Source organism: Vipera ursinii (genome assembly GCF_947247035.1).
Source record: "Vipera ursinii genome assembly, chromosome: 2".
NCBI classification, from domain to species: Eukaryota; Metazoa; Chordata; class Lepidosauria; order Squamata; family Viperidae; genus Vipera; species Vipera ursinii.
In genome coordinates, this window is record NC_139513.1 from 278,656,026 (window position 1) to 278,680,997 (window position 24,972).

General features: G+C 42.4%; 1 protein-coding gene and 1 long non-coding RNA gene across 2 annotated transcripts; both read right to left on the bottom strand.

Annotated features, from left to right (window-relative positions):
* Positions 1-4,317: 4,317 nt before the first annotated feature.
* LOC310635635 lies at positions 4,318-5,633 on the bottom strand. The gene is made up of 2 exons (XR_014491467.1): positions 5,403-5,633; positions 4,318-5,259 (listed from the first exon to the last, which is right to left on the bottom strand). It is a non-coding gene; the product is annotated as an uncharacterized lncRNA (long non-coding RNA).
* A 2,070-nt stretch (positions 5,634-7,703) lies between these two features.
* SEC11C (SEC11 homolog C, signal peptidase complex subunit) lies at positions 7,704-23,907 on the bottom strand. The gene is made up of 7 exons (XM_083354809.1): positions 23,668-23,907; positions 18,868-18,917; positions 13,193-13,302; positions 11,435-11,584; positions 10,248-10,367; positions 8,984-9,041; positions 7,704-7,939 (listed from the first exon to the last, which is right to left on the bottom strand). The coding sequence occupies exons 2-7, from the start codon at positions 18,907-18,909 to the stop codon at positions 7,886-7,888; spliced, it is 534 nt and encodes a 177-aa protein (XP_083210935.1). The 5' UTR covers positions 18,910-18,917; positions 23,668-23,907; the 3' UTR covers positions 7,704-7,885.
* Positions 23,908-24,972: the final 1,065 nt, after the last annotated feature.

The following is a 24,972-nucleotide window of genomic DNA, read 5'->3' on the forward strand; positions in this document are numbered from 1 at the left end:
GTACCTCGTACCTTCATAGGTCACCACCATCCCCACTGGTATTTGCCATCTAAACTTAATATCACGTCGTCTCAATTCTTGTGTCAAAAAAGCAAATTCCTTCCTTTTTCTTAAAATCTTTGCAGGGATCTCTTTTAAAATCAGAACTTTTTGCTCAGCAATTACAAAATCAATATTGTAGGAGGCCTGGATTAACTTCATTTCTAATCATTCTCTTTGTAAAATAAACCACCACTTCTCTGGGTAGTTTCCTTTGTCTTGCGATCCACGAGTTAACACGGAAGATTTTATCTATATCTTGCATTATTTCATCTGCTGGTCGCTTCAACACCCCTTCCAAAGCCTCAGAAACCATTTTCTCCAAATTTTCCTTAGGATTTTCTTTTAGGCCTCTGATTCTTAAAGCAAACTCCATCTGAGAATACTGTGTCGAAATCAAGTCATAGTCCATTTTCTCTATTACATTTTCAGTTTCTGTCATTTTGGCTTCCAGTCTAATATCATTTTGAGCAAGATCTTCCACTCTGTCATCCAAAATCTCAATACTTTTAACCATGCCCTCTATTGCAGATGTGATGTCTGCTCTCATTTCTTTTAATTTCTCTGTAAACTTCTCCAACTTTTTCTCCATTATCTCAACAAATTGCTGCGTTTGTTTTTCCATAGTCTCTTGCAACAGATTCTGCAAATCTTTTGCTGTAAAAGCTGATACCGATTCAGATGCAGAGGACAATGAAGTTTTCACCGAAGACTGCTGCCTCAGGGCAGGAACTTTAGAAGATATAGCTGCCAGATATAGCTAGGAGTTCTGGAAAGCATCAGGTTGGGGAAGACTGAACTGATAGGACTAACAGCAATAACTCTTCTCTGATTAATCAAGATATCCCTCTAAAATTCTTCTGCCACATGAGCAAAGTTGGAAATAGATGGGAAGACAAGGCTGTCTGTAATGAGCCCATAAATGACACCAGCATATGAGGAAATGATTGCCCATTGTACTGAAAATGCAAAAAGGACATTAAGTATTGTTCAGCTTGGAGTCTAATGCCTACGGGACCTTCCTGTGGAATATTGGAAATTATGGCATGTAGAGAAATGGCAGGTCCTTTACGCAAGCAATTTAATCAGTATAACTGATGGTAAATAATTTAATTTTTTAATTTTAATTCCATTTATATCCCGCCCTTCTCCGAAGACTCAGGGCAGCTTACAAGCTTAGCAGTAGCCTTCATTCTATGTATATGCCTGCTTATTAGGGCTCTCACACACACACCCCAAGCGGCATTATTACAAAGTCAGCTTAATTGCCCCCAACAATCTGGGTCCTCATTTTACCTACGTCGGAAGGATGGAAGGCTGAGTCAACCTTGAGACTGGTGGGACTCGAACCTGCACTAATGGCAGGCAGCTGGTGTTACTTAAGGAGGCATTAGCCCACTGCTCCACCAAGGCTCTTTTTAAATATCAGATGAGAAGCAGTGGGGAGAATGAGTCAGATGCATATGCATTTATTGGCTCTGTGTTCCCCTAGCTTCTTTTCAGCTAAACACACTGTGATACTACCAGTTCTTTTAAACAGGAACATGATACATCAAAGATTGCTTGAAATGAGAGGATACTGCATTCATCTGCCTCTTAATAAAATATGTTGGTCAGAAAGAGGGCTACAGGTCCTCCTGATTTTTAACATAGAGGAGTTAAAACAACCTGCCTATAACTGATAGTAGAGATTGATGAAGCCTAAAACTTATGTTCCAGTCAGCAGTCACCCACAACAATTTCCTCACATTTTCTCACATACAGATAATAGACAAATGTATTCCCTTGCAGGATAGAAAACGTCTACCCAGTTCGTAAGAAAGACCACAGAGAAGAGCAATAAAGATGATTAGGGGACTGCAGACTAAAACATATGAAGAAGGGTTGCAGGAATTGGGCAGGTCTATTTTAATGAAAAGAAGAATTAGGGGAGACATGATATCAGTGTTCCAATATCTCAGGGGTTGCCACAAAGAAGAGGGAGTCAAGCTATTCTCCAAAGCGCCTGAAGGCAGGAAAAGAAGCAACGGATGGAAACCAATCAAGGAGAGAAGCAACCTAGAACTAAGGAGAAATTGCCTCATAGTGAATAATCAGTAGTACAATTTGCCTTCAGAAGTTGTGGGTGTTCCAGCACTGGTAGGTTTTATGAAGAGACTGGATAGCCACTTGTTTGAAATGGTATAGTCTCCTGATAGAGTAGGGGATTGGATTAGAAGACCTCCAAGGTCCCTTCCAACTCTGTTCTTCTGTTAGATTTACCTTGTTTTTTGTGTCCTTAACCGTAAAATGACAAAAGGTGGGATCGGCATGACCAGTGTATAGAGGGCAATATTATAATATTCCTGCTTTATGCTGGCAAGGAAGATGACCTTAGAGCAGGGGTCTTCAAACTTGGCCCTTTTATGACTTGTGGACTTCAACTCCCAGAACCCCTCAGCCAGCATGCCTGGCTGAGGAATTCTCCACAAGTCATGAAAGGGCCGAGTTTGAAGACCCCTGCCTTAGAGCCATGGGTTGAATTGGCCTCATCCTGCCAAGGGTCACTCAGATATTGATCTTTGACCCCCAGAATGTCCAGCCTGTGTGGCCTTTAGAGAGCATCACATTGGGGAAGACAACACAGGCTTGTAAGTCAAGACACTAGTTTCTCAGCTGGGGGAAAAGCAAAGACATTGTTGTCCTAGGGACGCAGGAAAGATTTCTGTGATGTCACCAAATGCATCAATAATCTTCCTATTTGAACTCGTCTCTTTCGTGGCAAGTGATGTTAGCTGAAATACCCAAAGCAAGGAGGGGTTTAAGATTCTGAATGGGGAGAGAAATACTTTCTTTGAAGACTGGAATAAATGAAATCTGCATACCCATCATGCCATTTCCTTGTAAGAAGAGCAATCTTCTGCAAAATGCAGAATTAAGCTAATGGAATGTTTTATTTTTTTAAAAAACACTAAATAATTACATATTACTATATAATGTGAGAGAATTTATGAAAACTTGGAAACTTTTGAAGTTGCACAAAATCTAGCCGCTTCTTTTGTCTTTTCTTTGTGTTGTAAAATTCTGCTTTCCGTATAAAGGATTCATGCATTTATTTATATTTAATAGGGCTATGGAATGCTTATGACTCCATTCCAATAAGTGATTTCATAATGTAGGTGCAGAAACAGCATTGGTCTGCAGCCCTTTAAAGTAACTTGTGTCTTTTCCCCAGATCATGAAATTAAGCTAATTAGTGCAGAAAGTTCTATGAAGTAAAATGTGTCTTGCTGAAAAAACAGAGACAAAACTTAATTGATAGTGCATGATACAAGTGTTATTTTAAAGCTAAGACCTTCATTTCAATAATTTAGAAGGACAGTGGAGACAGGACATGGAATACCTGTTTGGGATATAAGGAGGTGTTATTTGTTGTTTTTTAAGAGGAGGTAATAAGTTATTAAAATTCTTTATTTCTGTACCTGAAAGTAAAGAGCATGTGTGCTCAGATAGAATATTATATGTTTTAAACCTGGGATTACATGTGATATACAAATCCAACCAAGCTAAGAGAATATTTGTGATTGGCAAATATTGCTTAAAATTCTATGAAGTCAACCTCACCCAAACACTCAAATCTGGGATATTTTCAATTTTGCAAATTCTGGCAACATAACCCACCATTAACCGTGCTACTCACAAGCCCTCCAATAACTTACTTATATTTAAATTAAACTTAACTGCAATGTAATATTTGCAAATCATCTGGGAAAACTCATGCTTCCCCACTCCTTCCTTGTAAGATGCAGTTCCAACCCAATGTGTAGTCCACATTTTACTCATTGTTTAACAACTGCCTTGTAACTATTTGTATAAAACATTATTTTAGTGTCAAAAGTACACAAATGTTTCATAATTTTTTTCCCCATTTCCCCCCATTTTATTGTTTTCCCTTCTTTTTTTAGTCTCTTTTGGTACTGTTCGACCTTTTAGGCCTATAAAATACTTAGCAGTTTATATAAAATACATTTTGTTCTTTATCAATGTTATTTGGATTACTTGTATTCTTACTTGCACTAACTGAAAGATTACTTGCATTAATTGAATGATATTATTGATCTAAAATATAATAAATAAAATCACTACCTTTCGTAAGAAGACTACACCAATAACAAAAGGCCCAATTGTTAATGGCAACGTTCCCATGTAAGAAAACAGGTTTTGCCCGAGTTGCTTTTTTGAAAAAATCCTCAACATTAACTAGAGAAATACATACAACAGAAAAGAAATAGAATCCAGTTAAGTTATAAAACCAAGACAACAATGTTTTAATATTATTGCATAGCATGATAAAACAAAGAGAGATCGGTGGGTGGGCATCACATTTATTAATATAGCTCAGTAATTGACAGCTTGTTTTTCATTTTACTCTCTGTGGGTCTTTTCATAGAAACCTGGCAAGCCTTTACAGCAATTTACTTTAAAAAAAACAGACAAAGAACTGACACATTTATTACCATGAAATTGCAAGACAGAAGTTAAATAAAATACCCAGATTATTCACATGTTTAAGGTGATTCCCCTAAGGCCACCAAAAGAATTTAAAAGGCTAAGAACACAGTTGGAAGAGCAAGTGAAACTAGAATGTGATCTTGGGTAGATTTTACACTACAAATTCTATTTCCCAGCCCCATCCGAGTGGAGCTATAGGAATTACAAAGGCTTATGCCAACAGCACAGATCTAGTAAAAGGTTTTAGGCCAAACTTTTCTCCATTTCCTTGTTCCACTATTAGAGCGTATACATAGCTCAGGATTCAACCGTTAGTTTCTTGGTGAGCTGAACTTCGTGGTTTTCTTGTGGACATTTCAATACTAGGAGAGGATATAACCCTGGTGCATCTGGCCACTAATGAGAAAGGCAGGGGGCATTCTCACATGCACTGAGGATGTTACCCAGCCTACTAATGAAATGTCGGCAAGAATACAAGAATTCCCCCTAACACCAAGAACCCAAAAGTACTGTATAAAGTACAGTATAAGTACCGTATAAAGTACAGAATAAAGAAGATGACTTGGATGGAGATATGCAAATTCCATTGCCAGGACAATGAACAATAAAACAAATTTTAAATCCACAACAGGCAGATAACGTTCAGAAGAGGCTGAGACAGAAAACTTCCTAATTCTCTAAGTAGGAATTTTACTAAAACTAAATAGGAGGAAAAGGTATAACAGAGGTCTTCAAACTTGTCCCTTTTATGGCTTGTGGACTTCAGCTCCCAGAATTCCTCAGCCAGCATGCCTGGCTGAGGAATTGTGGGAGTTGAAGTCCACAAGTCATAAAAGGGACAAGTTTGAAGACCCCTGAAGTATAACATAAACAGACTTACAAGATCATGTTGTTATTATAGTTTTAGCCTTCCTGATTTTTTGGGCCTGGTCTGGATCCAGTATCTTGTATCATTCACATTCACTTACTTCCAGTAGTCCTATTCTTATTTCAAGGTTGTCTAACTGCTATAACAAGGAAAGTTTTTTTTTCTCCTTTTTTCAATGCATAGGGAAGCAGCCATTTCAGGCAAAACATCCAAGCACAGGACCATACTTCATGATAATAAAGCTACTTTGAGCTGATGGAGCTTCATACATACATCCAAACGGCATCATCAAACAGTTACTGATTACCCAAGTTCTCACATTATATTAAACTATTGTTCTGTTAACTGTCACTTACTGACTGCAATCCTGATACAATATATCAGTTGTGTGGGCACCATGCGCTTTCTAATATTTTACTGAATAAGGGAACGCCTCTATAAATATTAAATTTAAAAAGCTGCAAAGGATATCACTTTTTTTTTAAATCATCCTCCTTACTTTTTATAGCGGTGTTTATTACCCTCAGCAAATTTAGGATGTGGGGATTTCAACTTCCAGAATTCAAGCTAGCTAACACATCCTAATGTTGCTGAAATTGAGAAACACTCTTCTATAGCTTTGTTAGGCTGCAAATCCAAATCAATATGACACTTGGGACTGACTGATGATTAAGGGAACTTAGCAGGAGCATACCGTTAGTTTTCGACTTACAGCCGTTGGTTTAGTGACTTTCGAAGTTACAACGGAACTAGGAGAAAGTGACTTATGACTGTTTTTCACACTTAATATTTTGGGCTCAACTGTGGTAAGTTGAAAACTACCTTACATTTTTCAATCAAGCGTAGTTACATTGCAGCATCCCACGGCCACTTGATTGCCATTTACAACATTCATGGCTGGTTTCTGACTAGCTGTTGTGATTCAGGGTCAGCCTGTGGGTTCGGCAGTTGGGTCGGACGACTCAGAGGAGGAGGGGGGTGTTGAAGACCTTGCTGAGGGGGTTGAAGATCTTGCTGATGATAGCCCTCAGCCAGGCCCCTCCCACTTGGTCACCACGGAGACCCAGCTGTGTGAGCCTGACAGTGTGGATGAAGATGACCCACAGCTGGCCCTGTTCAAGGACGCCCGACGCAGGAGGCAGTCAATTAGGAGTAAACAGAGGAAGGCAATGGGGCTTCTCAGAAGGAGGCAGAGAGAAGCCACGCCCTGAACTCTATATAAGGGGAATGTTTGGGAGGGCTGGTTTGCTGAAGGCAACAGCTCGGATGGTTCATGTTTGTTAAAGCTCCTGTTTCTTGGTTCGTGTCTTGTTTGTTTTTGTAGCTATAAATTTGGCAGGCGTTATTCCAGCCTCTTGCCGTTTGTAGAGGGGTTGTCCCTGCCTTTTCTGCAGAGCCGGTAGCAGGCTGGTACAGAACACTAGCGAAGTCTATAGGGAAGACAGTAGGAAGTTGAAAATGGCGATCATGTGATGTCATGCTTAATGGTGCATGAGATTTGCTGAAGAATCCCAACTGCATAATCTGCCATTGTTAATTTGGCACGGTCAAGTGATGTCATGCTTTACAACTGTGTCACTGGCATAGTTGCCAGTCCCAATTAGTGTTGTCAAGCAAGGACTACCTGTATAAGTGGAGGGCAGTAACTCAGATAATATCGTCACGGCTCTTGAGTTTCAAGCTGGTTTGGAGGAAGCAATGCAACTTGAAGAATTACCACTCTTGCAGAAAGGTGCATCTCACAACTTTAATCAAAACTGTAGTTTTCACTTCTTTGTTAGAAGCATTTGTCTGCTTTTGTAAAATCATTCAGAAGAAGGGACTATTGCTCAACAAATCATCAGTAACTGTTTGAACTGCTGCCTGGGTGGGGCGGGTGGAAGATGGGAATAATTTGAAGGTGAGACAAATTGCATCAATAGGTTCCTTGCATGACAGGTGTAATAAAAACTAAAGTTCTCAGTATAGTCAAGATTCATGGATATGAAACTATTCTCCCAAATATTTTAAAAATAAGCAGATCCATTTTTGTCACTGATGAGAAAAGGTGAACACATATTCTATGAGGCCCCTACCATTTCCCTCACAGATATTTCACCACTATTTTGGTATCAATTGTGTGAACATGTAGAAATTAAAACAACTGATAACAAAACAACCAAGAGAAAGTTGCCTTCCTTAACTTGGTTTTAGACCACAATTTATGTAATCTCCACCCAAGATGTCCAAAAGACTTTTTTGGCTGAGAATTTGGGGAGCTGAACCAGGTTGGAGAAGATGGACATAATAAAAAAAAATGATCAGAGTGACTCAATGAAGGCAGTTGGACTTCCCACAGTTAAGACTGCAACATGAAGAGGAGCAAAACAAATACAATATGGTTTGCACATGTCACATATTATTCGCAGACAAGGGGATGTCTCAAATATATTAGTATCTCTTCATATAACTATGCTGATAAGTTGTCCGAGGCATTTCCAGTTTCTTTTATGATTCCCGTTTCAGAAGTACATATGCGCCCATGACAGCTAAGAGAGCATACTGTGAAAAAACAAACACACGGCATATTACTAAATGTGGGCACCATGTGCCATAGCACACTTCATAAATTAAATATGTTTTTGAGGAACGCTACTTGCCACTTTTCCTGCTGGTGTCTTCAGAAAGTCAATGGGGAAGCCAGCAGAGAAGATAGCAAATCACTGGGATAAGTCTCTCCCACCTAGTCCTACCTCTCTATGCTCTTGCCATGCCTAGTCATTCACGCATCCATACATACCCTGACTTGCACTGTATCCTTGCATAATATCCCTGACCTGCATGTTGCCACCTATGCATCCTTTTGTACTCTCCCCAATCTGTGCCTTCTCTGACTTGCTTGGCATCTTTTGTGAACCTTCTCGCACCTTCTGAACCTTCTTGTCCAGCCATGAAAAATCTCCCTTGCACCCTCCCTGACTCCACCTCTCATGCATCCTGACCTGTGCTTTTTAAGCACCCATCACACCTTCCCCGACCCACGCAGCACCTCACACACACCACTCTGACTTACACAGTGCTTATGTGTACCTCCTTGCACCTTCCCCGACCCCCGCCTCCCATCCACCTCCCCAACATATGCGTCACACATATTTCTCCCAATCCGTGCAGTGACTCTCAAGTTCCTCCTTGCATTGGTGCACCCTCCCAGACCCTCTACAACCTACTCAGCATCTCTTGTGCATCCTCTCCAATCCACATTTCTCACACCCTCAGTGAACCACAAAGCATCTCTCACACATCCTTCAGTAAATTAGTTTCAAATTGCTGACAAAACTGTGCAAAACTGGCTACCTCCTCCTCAAATCTATTGAATTATTAAATTGATATGCAGCCTGACCCCCAACGTTCCTTCTGGTCCCTCCAGATAGGTTGAAAATATGACTCCCATAATTTCCTGCCCCAAAGAGAAAACTATGTGAATGGTAAATGTCAAGCAACAGGATAAAACTTATTAGGTAGTATTTTTCTCCTCTTATATAAGCAATATTGTTCATTCTAAATCTCAAGATCATTTTATAGATTCTCAGCTAAATCTGTACCCACCTTAAATTTTGGATAATCATTCATGATTATGGTCACCATTCCAACATACGGCAAAAACCTAATTGACAGAAGTTAAAGAGAGTTGGTTTATTAATCAATATAGTCATTAACTCAACATTGGTGAACAGTAAATGTCAGGCATTATTGATTTTATATATTAATAACTGAATTTACATCCTGTCTCTTCATATGAATAGTATCAAGGTTGCTAATATTAAATATGAGATACAATATGATGATAATACAAAACCACAGAGAATTTAAAAAATACACAAGCTAAAACGTTTCTTTAGTACACCTCTTAAAACACTGAAAGCTACAAATGTTGCTGCCTGCATGAAGCCACATATAGCTAGTCCACCATTTACAACCGGTTATGATGCTTAATGACTGCAGTGTTTGTTGTTAAAACCATAGTGTTTGCTTAACAACATGGTGATTTGCTTAATGACTGCCAGAAAAAAAGACTGTAAAATTGGGTCATTTGTGTGGTGACCCACTTTACAACCATCACAACTTACAACTGTAAAGGGCAGGATCCACTACGGTTGTAAGTCAAGGACTATATTATTAGCCCTGTTGAATCACGCCAAGGCCCATCTTAATTCACCATTTTGTTACACCAGATACTCCTGAGGTCCTTTTGCCATTATGCCCCTGCAAACTGCATTAGAAGCATTTTCCCGGCCTAGCATTTCCTCATTGTCTCCCCTCCAAATACCAAACAGATTTGAACCAGATTAACTTTTTGAAGGTCCACCATGATCTGGAAGGTGTTGCTATCTGCTGTGGCTCCCCCTCAGGCTAGACATGACTTCTGGGAACACATGGACACGTCCAAACATTTTTCTTGGAAATAGTATGGAGGCTATTGCACTCTTTCTGGATATTTTTTTTAACTTCCCAATCTAGACTTCAGGTCCTGGCTTTCCTACAAGTCTTTCATCTAGAAGTACTGTTACCTGCTGTAGACATCAAAATAATAATTTAAATTTGGGGTGACGTGTTTCCACCTAAAAAAAAATGCGACCAATTTTCAGACAATCCCTGCTGTCAAAAGGGTTCCCCAGAGCTCTTAAAAATAATTTTCACGATTGTTATGTGGCCCCAAAGCCCCTGGTGATTCATCCTGAAATAAATGTATTTTCCAAATCAAACCACAATGCTAGCTGGGGAAAGACAAGAGAGACAATTCCATCTGCGTAAGTCAACGATGTACCAGAGTTCACAAAAGAGACTGCTTGCATAATCTAACTTAACTTACCCGCGGGCTCTGCCTACGACATCTTTCTTTTCTAGCCAGTTTTGTCCTTCTTTGTACAAACCTCTGTCATCAACTTCATTATTATCTCCCTTGGTCAAAAATTTGATGTTGCCATTTTCTCTGAAAGCAAGCAACAGGAGAGGGAGTGGATCAGCACCTCAGTGATAACCATTGTTGCAACTGCTTACCAAGCAGGTGATAAGATAGCAACACGTACATATTGCCCTTTCTGTATTTCAATAAATGTCCAGGTGTTTTAGGACTCCTGCTAACAGAGCTAAACAAGTATTTGGCTCTCCCATGTGCATTATCTACCAGAGGTAGTCCTTGTTTAATGACTGGTTGCTTAGTGACTGTTTAAAGTTACAATGGACCTCCCCAGAGCTGTTCACGATCTGTTTTCAAAGTTCCAACAATCCTCCAATGTTCACTCGATCACATTTTGGGCTCTTGGCAACCAATTCAATTTACATTTGCAGCACCCCATCTCATGTGGCCATGAGTTCTGGTATTATTATTATTTTGCTGATTTCCAGTCTTTAACTTCTGGTTTCCACCCATTGAGGAAAATTGATTCATTTAACAACTGCCAGGTTCACTTAACAACTGCTGCAAACAAGATACTGTAGTAAAATCAAGTGTGGTCATGTGATGACCTGCTTAATGACTACAATCTGCAACAATAATTCCGGGGCATAATTACAGTTGTTAAGTCAAGGACTATCTGTTTAGACACAGATTCCTCATATATACTTGCTTTAGAACAGGGGTGTCAAACCCAATTGCATTGCGGGCCGTATCGTGATTTGTTTTGCTGGGGTGGGCGTGGCCATGTGCTGTGTGTTTGACATGCCTGGTCCAGAAAGAAAACAAGGACTCACTATATACGAAAAAAGGTTAAGCTGCTAAATAAGTTACTCCCTCCCTTCCCATCTTTTAGCTATTGTATTTTTTTATATATTTTTGTAGTATTTTATTTATAGTTTTATTTTTTAATACTGTAATTTGGCCAGATTTACCCTGTGGTAAGATGGGCGGCCAATAAATTTGACAAATAAATACATCATTTTTGTCCCGATTCTGCTCATTTCCTCATCTTAACACTACCCACTACTTGGGAGCCAGCTCTGAAAAGCCTTAACCACCCAACATAGGCCTGCTCTGAATTATTTTGTGGCCACCATTACTTTTCGTGAACTTTAATCACTCTGTGCACAATTGGAATATCTCTTCCTTCGACTTTGAAAACGACTATTTCTCCGGCCCTGATGGGGTCATCTCGGAAATTTGTCAAGAACAAGAGGTCTCCTCTATGGAAGGCTGGTTCCATACTACCACTAGAAAAGGAGAAAAGAATATTTAAAATTAACACAGTCATTACCAAAGAATAAATAAGCATACGATATTTGACACGGGTTTGATCACATTTTGGGCTCTTGGCAACCAATTCAATTTACATTTGCAGCACCCCATCTCATGTGGCCATGATTTCTGGTATTATTATTATTTTGCTGATTTCCAGTCTTTAACTTCTGGTTTCCACCCAAGACCAAAAATGTTTCAAGTGTTTACCCACAATAGATTTAAATTAATCAAATTATCTCAATGATGCAAGAAACTCTGTAAATCTTTATCTATAGAAGCCCAATGTCATTGTACATTATTGGAAAAGTTCAATAAATGCTTATTTCGGTAGTAGAGAATATATGTAGAACAGGCTTAAAATGTTGAGTTCTTGAGTATTCTCTCAGTTTGAACATTTTCAACCAACATCAACCATGTTACCTAAGCTTGTAATGAAATCTCTGCAGGAAAGCAACCAAGTTCAGTAATCACCAAGAGCCCAACAGTACTTATTTTTAACAGGTGCATATTTGGGTGTAGGGACCTATAATCAAGAATTACCCATGGTTTCTCAGTCTGCCATCATCGTGTATGAAAGAACAGACAAGTGTTGTTGACTAATAAGGCTACTTATACAACACTAAATGCTTTTTAATAATAATAATAATAATAATAATAATAGTTGGGAGGGACCTTGGAGGTCATCTAGTCCAACCCCCTGCTCAGGCAGGAAACCTTATACCATTTCAGGCAAATGGCTGTCCAGTCTCTTCTTAAAAACCTCCAGTGTTGGAGCATTCACCACCTCTGGAGGCAGGTTGTTCCACTGGTTAATTGTTCTAACAGTCAGGAAGTTTCTCCTTAGTTCTAGGTTGCTTCTCTCCTTGACTAGTTTCCATCCGTTGCTTCTTGTCCTGCTTTCAGGTGCTTTGGAGAATAGCTTGACTCCCTCTTCTTTGTGGCAGCCCCTGAGATATTGGAACGCTCCTATCCTGTCACCCCTCACCCTTCTCTTTGTTAAACTACACATACCCAGTTCCAGCAACCGTTCCCTATATGTTTTAGCCTCCAGCCCCCTAATCATCTTTGTTGCTCTTCTCTGTACCCTTTCAAGAGTCTCGACATCTTTTTTACATTGTGACCAAAACTGGATGCAGTATTCCAGGTGTGGCCTTACCAAAGCATTGTAAAGTTGTATTAGTACTTCACCTGATCTTGATTCTATCCCTCTGTTAATGCAGCCTAGCACTGTGTTGGCTTTTTTGGCAGCTGCAGCACACTGCTGGCTCATATTGAAGTGATTGTCTACTAGGACTCCGAGATCCCTCTCACAGTTACTACTATTGAGCAAGGTACCACCTATACTATACCTGTGCATTTGATTTTTGTAGGAAGAAGATCAAAAAGGAACAGCTAGCTTACTATGACCTAGTCAAATTTCCTAACACAGCTTAGGGAACATATTGAAGAAATAATGGTTATAAAAATCATAACCTCCCACTCACAAGCACTTTTCCTATTCCCAATTTGGTACAGGAATGAGACAAAAATTATGGACTGCAGATTACCCCAACAAACAAATTCTTCACAAGAAGACATACCTGAGCACTACTACAATTGGACTCTCACTCCCGGTGATAACAATAAGGCCTTTCCATATCATTAGGGCTGAAGACACAATCATGGCAAAATTTAAAACTTGGTAATAGAGCTATAACAAAAGGAAAAGCAAAATGAAAAGAACACATTTCCTGTATGGTCTTTGATCATATAATCACCATTGTTGCGGTTATTATTTCAAGAGGCACTGTACTCATTTTTTGATTTTACAGGATGCACCGCCGAGTATCTCCAAATTTAAATACTAAACACAAATTTGATTTTCACACGTACAACACCAACGAAGAACCTTAATAAGTTCAAATAAAGGTACTTCAACTAAAATATTAAAGAACATTAACTTGGATATGAAAAGTAGATCTGACAGATGGAAATGAGTTTTGAGAATAGGAAACTGTCTTATTTGGTTTATTGCCCTTTCAGGTTTTTAGTGGCTCTATAAGTCAAAAGACCATGTATCTGCATCTACCATAATTAGACGGATCAGAAAAAAAATGGCATTGTCCATAGATAAGGGTAATGGTTTTCCCTGTCTGACTCTAGGAAGTGATGCTCATCTGTTTTTTAGCCAATGGAGCCTGGATTGTCTGAAGACACTTTCATGCAGCCAGCATCACTATATGCCAAGGTGCACAGTGGTAATCTCACCAAAATGGTACCTATTTACCTATTCACATTTGGATGCTTTCAAACTGTTAGGTGGGCAGGAGCTGGGACAAGTAACGGGAGCTCACCCCATCACATGATGCTCGGGTCTTGAACCTGGGCGGTCAGCTTTCCAGCTGGTAATCTCAGCATCTTTAACATGTTTTAAGCAGTCACACCTGGCTGCCTCAACAGAACAAAGAGCAAGGGTTTGAGTGACAAAGTGTTTTAGGCAGAACAGGGACATAAATAAGATAGATAAATGTTTTATAATCTTTATATTCAATAGGCACTGGTTTCTTTCCTTAGAATAGTCAATCTTCCCAGGGTGCTGCATTTTTATAATGAAGGCAGCAGTGTGGCAGATATGTGTGTGAAGTAGGGCAATCAAAAACTGATCAACAAGAAGAACAGCACAGCAGCTGAAGAGTCATAAAGTAGATCAGCACATGGGGAAAAAAACAACATTAAGCCTTTCTTGTCTGCATGGGGTAATGGTGCAAAGTTCTATGCCAAGAGGTGGCCCAGTTTTCCATTTATTTGAATAACAAATAAACTGCTAACAAGAGAAACAGATTTATTTGCCTCCCGGTACTAGCTCAGGAGAAGCCTAAAAACAGAACCACTGATTCACAACTTGTTAAAAAGCTACTTAGCACCAGCTCATGCCACATATTTGTAATGACCTACAAAGCCCTACATGGCAAGGGTCCGGAATACCTTGGGGAGCACCTGCGGCCGGCATCAACTTCCCTCCGCCCAGTACGCTCCCACAGAGAGGGCCTCCTCAGGGTGCCACCGGTCAAAGAATGCCGACTGGTGGCCCCCAGGGGGAGGGCGTTCTCTGTGGGCGCGCCGGATTTATGGAACCATCTTCCGGTTGAGCTCCGGATGGCGCCCGACCTCCGCTCCTTCCGGCGCGATCTAAAGTCTTACCTCTTTGAACAAGCTGGCCTGGCCTGATGGGATGGGGTTGGGTTGGGTTTTATTAATGTGTTTTAACCTATTTTTAATGTGTTTTAACTTATTGTAAGAGTTGTGGGCATTTTGTTTAATCTTTTTAATTTTTGTATTTTGTCTTTTAACATGTACTGCCCTGTTCACCGCCCTGAGTCCTTCGGGAGAAGGGCGGTATACAAATAAAATAAATAAATAAATAAATATTTGCACCCGCTCATAAACAGGTTCATGATCCTCACCAAAAGTGGCTCTGAAAGTTAAAAAAACAAAAAACCCTCACAGTTCCTGGAGTGACAGAGACCTTTGCAGGGTTATAGAAGTACTATAGCAAACTGCTTTATTCACACGACTTATTACCAATAGAAATAATGCATGTAGCTCAGGGTTGGAGTCCTTGGTGCTCTTTGAACTTGGTGGTTTGCTTGCAGATATACAGTACTACCACAACCATCACCATAGCACACAAACCAGTTAAAGCCCCCCAAAACATCTTAAGTAAACCAAGAGAATTGGTAGGCCAAGAAGAAAAAGAATAGGACTCAACAGCCACTATGTAGGACAAACAGAAGACTAGCAGAGCTCATCCATGAACATCCATTAGCAGTCAGAAGACACAATGAAAATTTCACAACACATGGACAGATTTAACCATAGTTTCAACTGGGGAACTGTGAACATCCTAGCCCAGGGGTCGGCAACCTGAAAAAGGAAAAGAGCCACTGGGAACCGGTTCCATCACACATAAAAAAAGTGGGAGCCGCGTGCGTGCGCCCATGCATGCGCAAAAAAGTTTTGCGCATGCGCAAAATGTTTTTTTCTTGTGCATGCGCGGATGCCATTTTTTATGTGTGATGGAACCGGTTCCCGGTTGCGCGACGGCGACGGCCCATTTGCAGAGCTACCGCCTTCGGCAGTCTGCAAACGTGCCGCGGCAGCTTTCCCAAAGAGCGGCGCCGCTGCCCGTTCGCGCGGTTTGCACGCACCTCTCCAAAGGTTTGGGGAGGTGCGCGCGCACCTACGCTCATTCGGAGAGGTGCGCACGCACCTCTCGGAATGGGCAGCGGCGCCGCTTGTTGGGAAAGCTGCCGCAGCCCGTCTGCAAAGCTGCCGCTTTCGGCAGCCTGCAAACGTGCCGCGGCAGCTTTCTCAAAGAGCGGCGCCGCTGCCCATTCGCGCGTAGGTGCGCGCGCACCTCTCCAAAGGTTTGGGGAGGTGCGCGCGCACCTCCGCCCATTCGGAGAGGTACGCGCGCATCTCTCCAAAGGTTTGGGGAGGTGCGCGCACACCTACAGTCGTTCGGAGAGGTGCACGCGCACCTCTCGGAATGGGCAGCGGCGCCGCTTGTTGGGAAAGCTACCGCAGCCCGTCTACAGAGCCACTCTCCATTTGGAGAGGTGCGCGCGCACCACTGCCCATTCGAAGAGGTGTGCGCGCACCGGGCGGCTGGGATTCGCAGGAGACGGCTCAAAGAGCCGCATGCGGCTCTGGAGCCGCGGGTTGCCGACCCGTGTCCTAGACCAAGCAAAATCCAAAAACATTAGGGAATTCATGGAAGCTTGTCACTCAGACAAATCAGCCATCAATAGACAAGATAGAGTTAAACTACATTTACACATCATTCAAAAGAGATAACAAAAAAGTTAAGAAGGAAACAAAAAGAACAGAACACATCCTCTCCACCAGCCAACATCCAGATAAGCAGAGATTACTGCTAAGATTGTAAGCCGCCTTGAGTCTTCGGAGAAGGGCGGGATATAAATGGAATAAAAATAAAAATAAATAAAATAATACTAGACAAAAAGAGAGAAAACAGTTGCCCTAATCAGAAAGCTTTCAAAGAAACAAACAATCAAGCAGAAAATGGTGTCTAATTAAGGAGAAAATCACATCCCCACCAACACTGGTAGGACAAGCTACTGCACATAAACAAAGAGCAAACCCTACACTCACTAGCTTCCCACAATGTTACAAGCAAACAACCAAACTCAGAGAGAACCAAGGACTCCACCCTTTGCACATTGCTACTGCACTTCCAATCCAATCCATCTATTATTAACTTTAAGTGGAAACCTGTGTTGCCCAAATCAATGCTGATTTCAAGATGTTCAGGCAGCTGAATGCATGTGCCCAGGGAAAGCATGAGGTCTGCAGCCTGCCTGCTTTAATCTAGCATAAGGTCAATCAATCTTTTAGTGATGGTCAGAGGGAAGGATAATGAGGAAAGTGGATGGGGCTAGCATGTATTTTCCCTCAGCTGGTCTGCAAGCTGTCCAATGTTTTGCTGGCCATCATCCCCAACTGACCTTCACCTTCTTCCTCCCATTAACCTCTCGTCTGGACTACTGCAACGCTCTCTACATGGGGCTGCCCTTGAGGACCACTCGGAGGCTCCAACTGGTACAGAATGCAGCCACGAGAGTTGTGTTGGGAGTCTCCCGATACTCCCATGTTACACCTCTGCTCCGTGAGCTGCATTGGTTACCAGTTGTCTTCCGGGTGAGATTCAAGGTACTGGTAATGGTGTTTAAGGCCCTACATGGCATGGGTCCGGAGTACCTTAGGGAGCACCTGCTGCCGGCATCAACTTCCCTCCGCCCTGTGCGTTCCCACAGAGAGGGCCTCCTCAGGGTGCCACCGATCAGAGAATGTCGATTGGTGGCCCCCAGGGGGAGGTCCTTCTCTGTGGGCGCCCCGGAGCTATTGAATCGGTTGCCGGTTGAGCTCCGGATGGCGCCCGACCTTCACTCCTTCCGTCGCGATCTGAAGACACTCTTATTTGAACAAGCCGGCCTGGCCTGATGGGGGATGGGTTGGGTTTTTATTGTCATTTTTAATATATGTTTTTACTGTTTTTAGTTGGGCATATGTTTAATTTTCTTTTAACTTTTGTATTTTTGTATTTTTGATATATCTACCCTGTTCACCACCCTGAGTCCTTCGGGAGAAGGGCGGTATATAAATAAAATTATTATTATTATTATTATTATTGCTGGTGAGAACACCCAGCCTGGCACTTCATGAAGCTGCTGTTGCCCCAATCCAGTCCAGCACTGCAGCACAAAGCTGCAGCTGCCTCAGCTCAGCTTAGCACCATAAAGGCCTGTGTTGCAGCAGGAAGCCCCGGCTGCAGCTGCCATCCCCATCCGATCTTCACCCTTTTCTTGCTCTTGCCGCTGCTGACCCCTGCCCAACTGGGCTCTTTGGGAGTTAGCTGCTGGCCACACAAGGCTTTCTCTCCCCTGCTTGTGCTTCCTGAAGGGCCTGGCTGATGTGTCACATCAAAAGAGCCTTGGTGGAGCAGTGGGCTAATGCCTCCTTAAGTAACACCAGCTGCCTGCAATTAGTGCAGGTTCGCGTCCCACCAGGCTCAAGGTTGACTCAGCCTTCCATCCTTCCGAGGTAGGTAAAATGAGGACCCAGATTGTTGGGGGCAATAAGCTGACTTTGTAATAATGCCGCTTGAGGGTGTGTGTGAAAGCCCTAATAAGCAGGCATATACATAGAATGAAGGCTATTGCGAAGCACATTGATTTGTGCTTTAAATTGTAAGCCACCCTGAGTCTTCGGAGAAGGGCGGGATATAAATGGGATTTTAAAAAAAAAAGTGGAAGCAAGATGGCAGGAAGCAAGAAGCCGGCAAAGGTCATCCAGGTGTCAAGAGCACAAGCACTGAAGTCCACAACTCATAAAAGGGCCATAGTTTCCCCACCCCTGGTTTAAAGCAAAGAGAGGAGGGGAGATACGTGGGTGAGGGCTGTTAAAGGGTACCCTGTGATCGTAAACGTAGATGGGCTACCAAGTGCCTGAATTCTGATCATGTGACCAACAGCTGTAACTTTGAGGACTGGGTATAAATGCCATTTGTTCAGCACTTATCGTGACTCCAAAGAGTTGCTGAGTGAATGGTCATTAAGCAGGGGGGAACTGCCTTGTATTTCATTTAATTTCATTAAATCAATTCAGGCGGTGCATACAAGCAATTTTGATACAAACAAGCTGAAGTCATTGCTCACAAGCAGACCCAGCGAAACCAACTGTACTCCTCTTTTACCTGGCGCTTGTTCATTCGCCGCAGGTCTCCAAAAATATCCATTTTGAGAGCTATAAGGAAAGAAAACAAAGATCTTATTCTTAAAACTGGACTGAGCGTGAAAATGCTAAGGGGTTTCTCACACAATCAACGGGTGGTGCCAAAACCAAGCCCAATTGTAATAAACAGAGTATGAGAGTTGGCACCTCTGAAAGTGATCCAGTGGGTTGGTAGATTTCAGTTGTATCAGCTCAGTCTCAATCCCTCCACCCATTTTATTATTTTTAAATAATTAAAACTGGAAACAGCCTTATTTGTTACAGGACTCTCTTCCAAGCTGCTGCCCTATAGATATATTTCCTATATCAGACATGTCAAACACAAGGCCCGGGGGCCAGATCCGGCCCGCGAAGTGGTTTCATGCGGCCTGCGAAGCCATCCTGGAAACAGTGAGGGAATGGTCCCCACTGCCTTGGCCATGGCCCAGAGACCCTCCTCCTGCCAGAGACCCTCAGATCTGTCCCACTCCTGCCCAGGCCCCCATAGGCACCCTTGATGCGAACAATATAGAGCTGGCCATGCCCACCCAGTAGGCCATACGCACTTTAGCCACGCCCACCCAGTAGGCCACACCCACCAAGTAGGCCATGCCCACTTAGTAGGCCACACCCACCCGGCCCCCTGAGGGCAACCGCAATGCTGATGCGGCCCTCAATGAAATTGAGTTTGACACCCCTGTCCTATATCTTCAAAGTTCCAGTTAACACTTGTCTGCTCTTAATGAATCCAAAGTGTCTTCCAGTGGCCCCATTTAGGCTTATCCAGAATCTTCTCAGGGAAAGGCCCATCTACAGGGCTGTCAGAGGAATTTTCTGTGCATTCGGAGGATCCAATTGCTTGGATTCATTTCCAGTTGGATACCAAGCATAGCGAAAGTCCTGTGGAGATGCCCAGAGAGCAGACTGTAGTCGGTGACGGTTTGCTTCCGGGTCCAATGAAAGGTGTTGGTTGTGACTTATAAAATACTACAGGGCATGGGCCAGGTTACCTGTGGAACCATCTTTGCCCCATTAAATAATAATAATAATAATAACAATAATAATAATAATAATAATAATAATAATAATAATAATAATAATAATAATAATAATAATAATTATAATTGCACCTTGGGTACAATCCAAAAACAACTCGAATACCACTTGAATACCATTGGCATTGACAAATTTGCCATTTGTCAATTGCAAAAGACAGCCTTACTAGGAACTGCTTCCATCCTGCGACGATATCTGTAATACCATCAAACATCCACAACTGCCTATCCCAGGTCCTTGGTAAGGACTTGATAAGTAGACAAACATGCCAAATCCAGTCTGAACATCTGGATGATGATGATGATGATAATAATAATAATCATCATCATCATCATCCCTACATGGCTTAGGCCCGGGATACCTACAGGACCGTCTGCTGCCAGGAACGACTTCCCATCGCCCTGTGCGCTCACACAGAGAGGGCCTCCTCAGGGTGCCGTCGGCCAGACAATGTTGGCTGGCGATCCCCAGGGGGAGGGCCTTCTCTGTGGGGGCACCTGCCCTGTGGAATCAGCTTCCCCTGGAGCTCCGGATGACCCCAGACCTCCGGTCCTTTCATCGAGACCTTAAGACATTTCTTTTCCAACAGGCCGACCTGGACTAATGATAAGGGGTTTTTAATATGGTTTTAAGGTTTTATTGTTGTAGTTGGGGCTATAGATATAGTTTAATTTTTAATATTTGTATTTTATTTGTATTTTACTGTTGTTAGCCGCCCTGACTCCTTCGGGAGATAGGGCAGCATATAAGTCCCAATAAATAAATAAATAAATAAATAAATAAATAAATAAATAAATAAGTAAGTAAGTAAGTAAGTAAGTTGGGAGGGACATTGGAGGTCATGTAACCCAACCCCCTGCTCAGGCAGAAAACCCTATACCAGGGGTAGGCAACCTTGGCTCTTTTATGATTCATGGACTTCAACTCCCAGAATTCCTGAGCCAGTCATGGAATTTTGGATGTTGAAGTCCACGAGTCATAAAAGAGCCAAGGTTGCCTACCCCTGCCCTATACCATTTCAGACAAATGGCAGTCCAGTCTCTTCTTAAAAACTTCCAGTGTTGGAGCATTCACCACTTCGGGAGGCAGGTAGTTCCACTGGTTAATTGTTCTAACTGTCAGGAAATTTAGAACAACTAATCAGTGGAACAGCCTGCCTCCAAAAGCTGTGAATGCTCCAACACTAGAAATTTTTATCAATCATCCCACCCGGTCAGGCAGGGAAAGTATGTTGAAGGCCCTGTCAGTTAAAGAACTCTGACTGGTGGAGTCTAGGAAGAGAACCTTTTCTGCTGTTGCCCTTGCCCTGTGGCATATTATTCCCCCAGAGGGGAGGCAGGTCCCCACTCTCCTAACCTTTCCAAAAAGGAATTAAAACATGGCTCTAAGGCCGCATGTGGGAAGCCCAGAGGAGCACCCAACCACGGGGCTCGTTGCCTTTTCACTAGTTTAATAGTTTTTTATCTCTCTCTCTCTCTCTCTCTCTCTCTCTCTCTCTCTCTCTCTCTCTCTCTCTCTCTCTGTGTGTGTGTGTGTGTGTGTGTGTACTGGTCATTACCACATATCACTCTGAATAAAAAAGTAATACTACATGCTCATATAACAAGCTTTACTAGTACTCTGGCTAAAAAGGAATATATTAACTCTTTGCAAGAGGAAGGAAAACGGGCAAATTGTAATGCTCTTCTGAAGGGAAGTACATTCCATGGTGTGGAAGTAACTAGTAACTAATATAAAGAGTCTAAAATCAGACATTCAGCTTTGACACAGAATTTTCTAAAAGGATATATGAAGTCACTTTATACCTTGAGAGGCCATAGTGGCATATTATTTTAATTGCCACCAGCTCTTGTTTCCCAAATTTGTTGCATGGGAACACTTTATTAAGAGATACACATGGCAGGAGGAGCTCAACCAGAAGGCAACTGCCTTTGCAACATATGCTAAAACAAAGTTATGAATACACACACAGTCAGAAATTAGCAACTTTTTCTAACATAAAGCAAGCAGACTGAAAAACCTGCAGAAATATTCTGTTCAGAAATCAAATCATGATTTCCAAGACCTCAGCAGTGGACTGAATTTAATCCCAATGGTTGTAAAACAAATGCAACTGTATATCAAAAATGCCCAGTTAATGCATGCCCGATCTTTTTAATGAATTGCATCTCACAATCAACCAGGTTTCCTACAGATTACATAATATACATAATGTAACAGATACAAATACTAATGGTGTGGATGTATACACAGTGAGAAAGTTCACACCTTGAGACTTGTTTAATCTGTTACTGAACAGATGCTAACTGGCTGAGTTCACAACTTGCCATAGCAAACCACAGTAAAATTTAGTCCACTTTTGTGTACCCAGTCAAATCTTGCAGGTTTGTCAACACTGAATAATACGTCTGGATTTAGACAATGCATTTAATTTGGTAGTTAGACCAACAATTTCTTTAACCTCCTTAGCTTGAAGGTTAATCTTATTGAGGTTTTCTGTGGAATAGCATGTTGCAGAAAACCAGTGTGAAAGTTTGCAAGGGAAACTGAGAAAAAAAATGGGAAAAACAATCAACAAAAAGAATAGTTTATTAGTAGCTAATCTCATATTACCTCTCCGTTTGGTGGGCAAAAATTTAATAGTTAAATGGCAGCTTAATCTGGGTTACAAGAAGCTCAAGAAAATATTCAAAACTTAATGAGCACAGCTAACAAGAAAAGACTGGAGATTCCTGAAATTTTGGAAAGGAGAATCCTTATCCTAATTTCTGTGGATGTCTATGGGATTCTTGCTTTCTTCACCGTGCCCTGTGGGGGATGGGGACAGGTGCCCCCCCCCCGTTTGAGAAAAGTTTGATTCAGTCCCTTGTACAAAACCAAATACAGTTCGGTCAATTCGGTCACCTGCTTCAGTGAGCTGCAATGGGTTCCTAGAAAGGGTCTGTCAGGACTCACTAGTTTCAACAGAAGAGAATATCTATAGTTCAGGGTTGGACTGTGGAGATCTTGGTGGCATCTGGACTGTTGGCTTACAGGCATTTCATTACCCAACCAGGTCATTTCATCAAACCAAATCTAAAAATGCCAGGGAATTTCATGGAAGCTTGGCATTCAAAGAGACCAGTCATCCGTAAGGAGACGAAACATTTACACACCCTTCGAAAGCACAGTGATCACGCTTCCTTTATTATAAACGACAGCCGCTTGGGTTTCATTTTGGTCTTCGAAGTTTTACTTGGCACCACTAGAGTGCGAAGTCGGAATGAAGCACACCCTAGTTGGCAACGCAACGTCTGCAAGCACACCACCCAGCGCAGGGAGCACCAAGGGCTTCACACCCACTAGCCTCCCATCATCCCCAGCCAACCTGTCCAGAAGATCCCATCGACCGCTGCCCATCCCGTCCCAAAGACTCCCACCTACGGCAGGCTGAGCTTGGCAGTAAAAGGAGGGAGAGTCCAGGCCAGGGGTCTTCAAACTTGGCCCTTTTATAACTTGTGGACTTCAACTCCCAGAATTCCTCAGCCATCATGCCTGGCTGAGGGGTTCTGGGAGATGAAGTCCATAAGTCATAAAAGGGCCAAGTTTGAAGACCCCTGGTCCAGGCAGAACTCAGCCCAGGCTTCCCCACGAGGAGGCAGATCCCCCACTCCGGCTCAAAGCAACCCCCCAACCCCCGATCCTTCATCTCCAGCCCAGCCAGCCACCTGCTCCCTTCGCCGCTCACCTTTCTCCCCCTTCCTCTTCTTCTCCCTGCAACAAGGGAAGGCGAACTACGCCAGAACTTCTCCTCGTCCCCTAGCAGCCCAAGACGGCGCCAGCCCCGCTTCCCGCCTCCTGATCCAGCCAGCCGCGGTCAAGAGGGCGGCAGAGCCCCGGAGGTTGCGCTTGCCGCCTTCCGCCTCTCAAAGCCCATGCCCATTTCCCCGGGGCTGCTCGCCAGATCCTATAGAGCCAGAGATTGGCCCGAGGCATCTGGGAGTTGTAGTCTCCTCCTCTGCGCACTCGCGCCACTCGAAAGCGAGGTCTGCAGTTTCGGGAAACTACCCGTCCCAGAATGCAATGAAAAAAGCAAAGGACGAACTTCCAATTGGCCATTTGGGTGTCCCGCTTATTTGCCTGAACGATTATCCTTTTTTGTAAGGAGGGAAAATCTAACTGTACGGTGAAGGGCGACTTTTTTTAAAAAAAGTCACAGAAGTCCGATAGAAAAGGAACGAGAGTGAGAAACTTTTCTGAACTGATTGCGGGGAGATTAATTCGAATGCTTCTATCGGGCGTAGGGATGGCAGCTAACTATTTGTAAGGTTCTCCTATCCGTGTACATTGTTGATTGGAGAAAAGAAGAAGAGGAGGGGCTTAGTGGAGATGAGTGAAGGGAGAGTAGGCGTGGCAAAGATGTTGGGGGGAGCTAAGAAGCGTTTGGAGAGAAAATACTGTGTAGACCAGAGGTCTTCAAACTTGGCCCTTTTATGACTTGTGGGCTTCAACTCCCAGAATTCCTCAGCCAGGCACTCTGGCTGAGGAATTCTGGGAGTTGAAATCCACAAGCCATAAAAGGGCCAAGTTAGAAGACCCCTGGTGTAGACTGAGTAGTTAGTTGAATTTGCCAACCTAGGATGATTTGTTATGAAAAAGCTGGCCTTTGTCTTAATAAGTTCTATGAACATGTATTTATTTATTTATTTATTTATTTATTTTTATTTAATTAAATTTTTATACTGCCCTATTCCCGAAGGACTCAGGGCGCTTTACAGGGCAGCATAAAATACAATATAAAAATAGTATAAAATTAAAATAGATTAAATTAATTTTACATTATTTCATCGTTTGATTTTATTTGATTTGGCATTTTATCGCTTAGCATTTATTGAGAACTCGAAGTGCTTTTAAGCGTAACTCAGAAATTTTTTATTTAGAATTTCTTTTAATTCCTCCAGTCACTCCATGATTGTGTTTCCTTGTATACCTCACTTGGGCAGTGAGCTTAATCATTTTCTGCTATTGCATAAGAATCATAATTGGATGGATT

Excerpts from the sequence above, each read along its gene's own strand:
- SEC11C (XM_083354809.1), bottom strand. The coding sequence starts at position 18,909 with ATGGATATTTTTGGAGACCTGCGGCGAATGAACAAGCGCCAG. Across the intron at positions 13,303-18,867 it reads GGCGAATGAACAAGCGCCAG|CTCTATTACCAAGTTTTAAA; the intron begins GTAAAAGAGGAG and ends CTTTTGTTATAG. Across the intron at positions 11,585-13,192 it reads CCAATTGTAGTAGTGCTCAG|TGGTAGTATGGAACCAGCCT; the intron begins GTATGTCTTCTT and ends CTCCTTTTCTAG.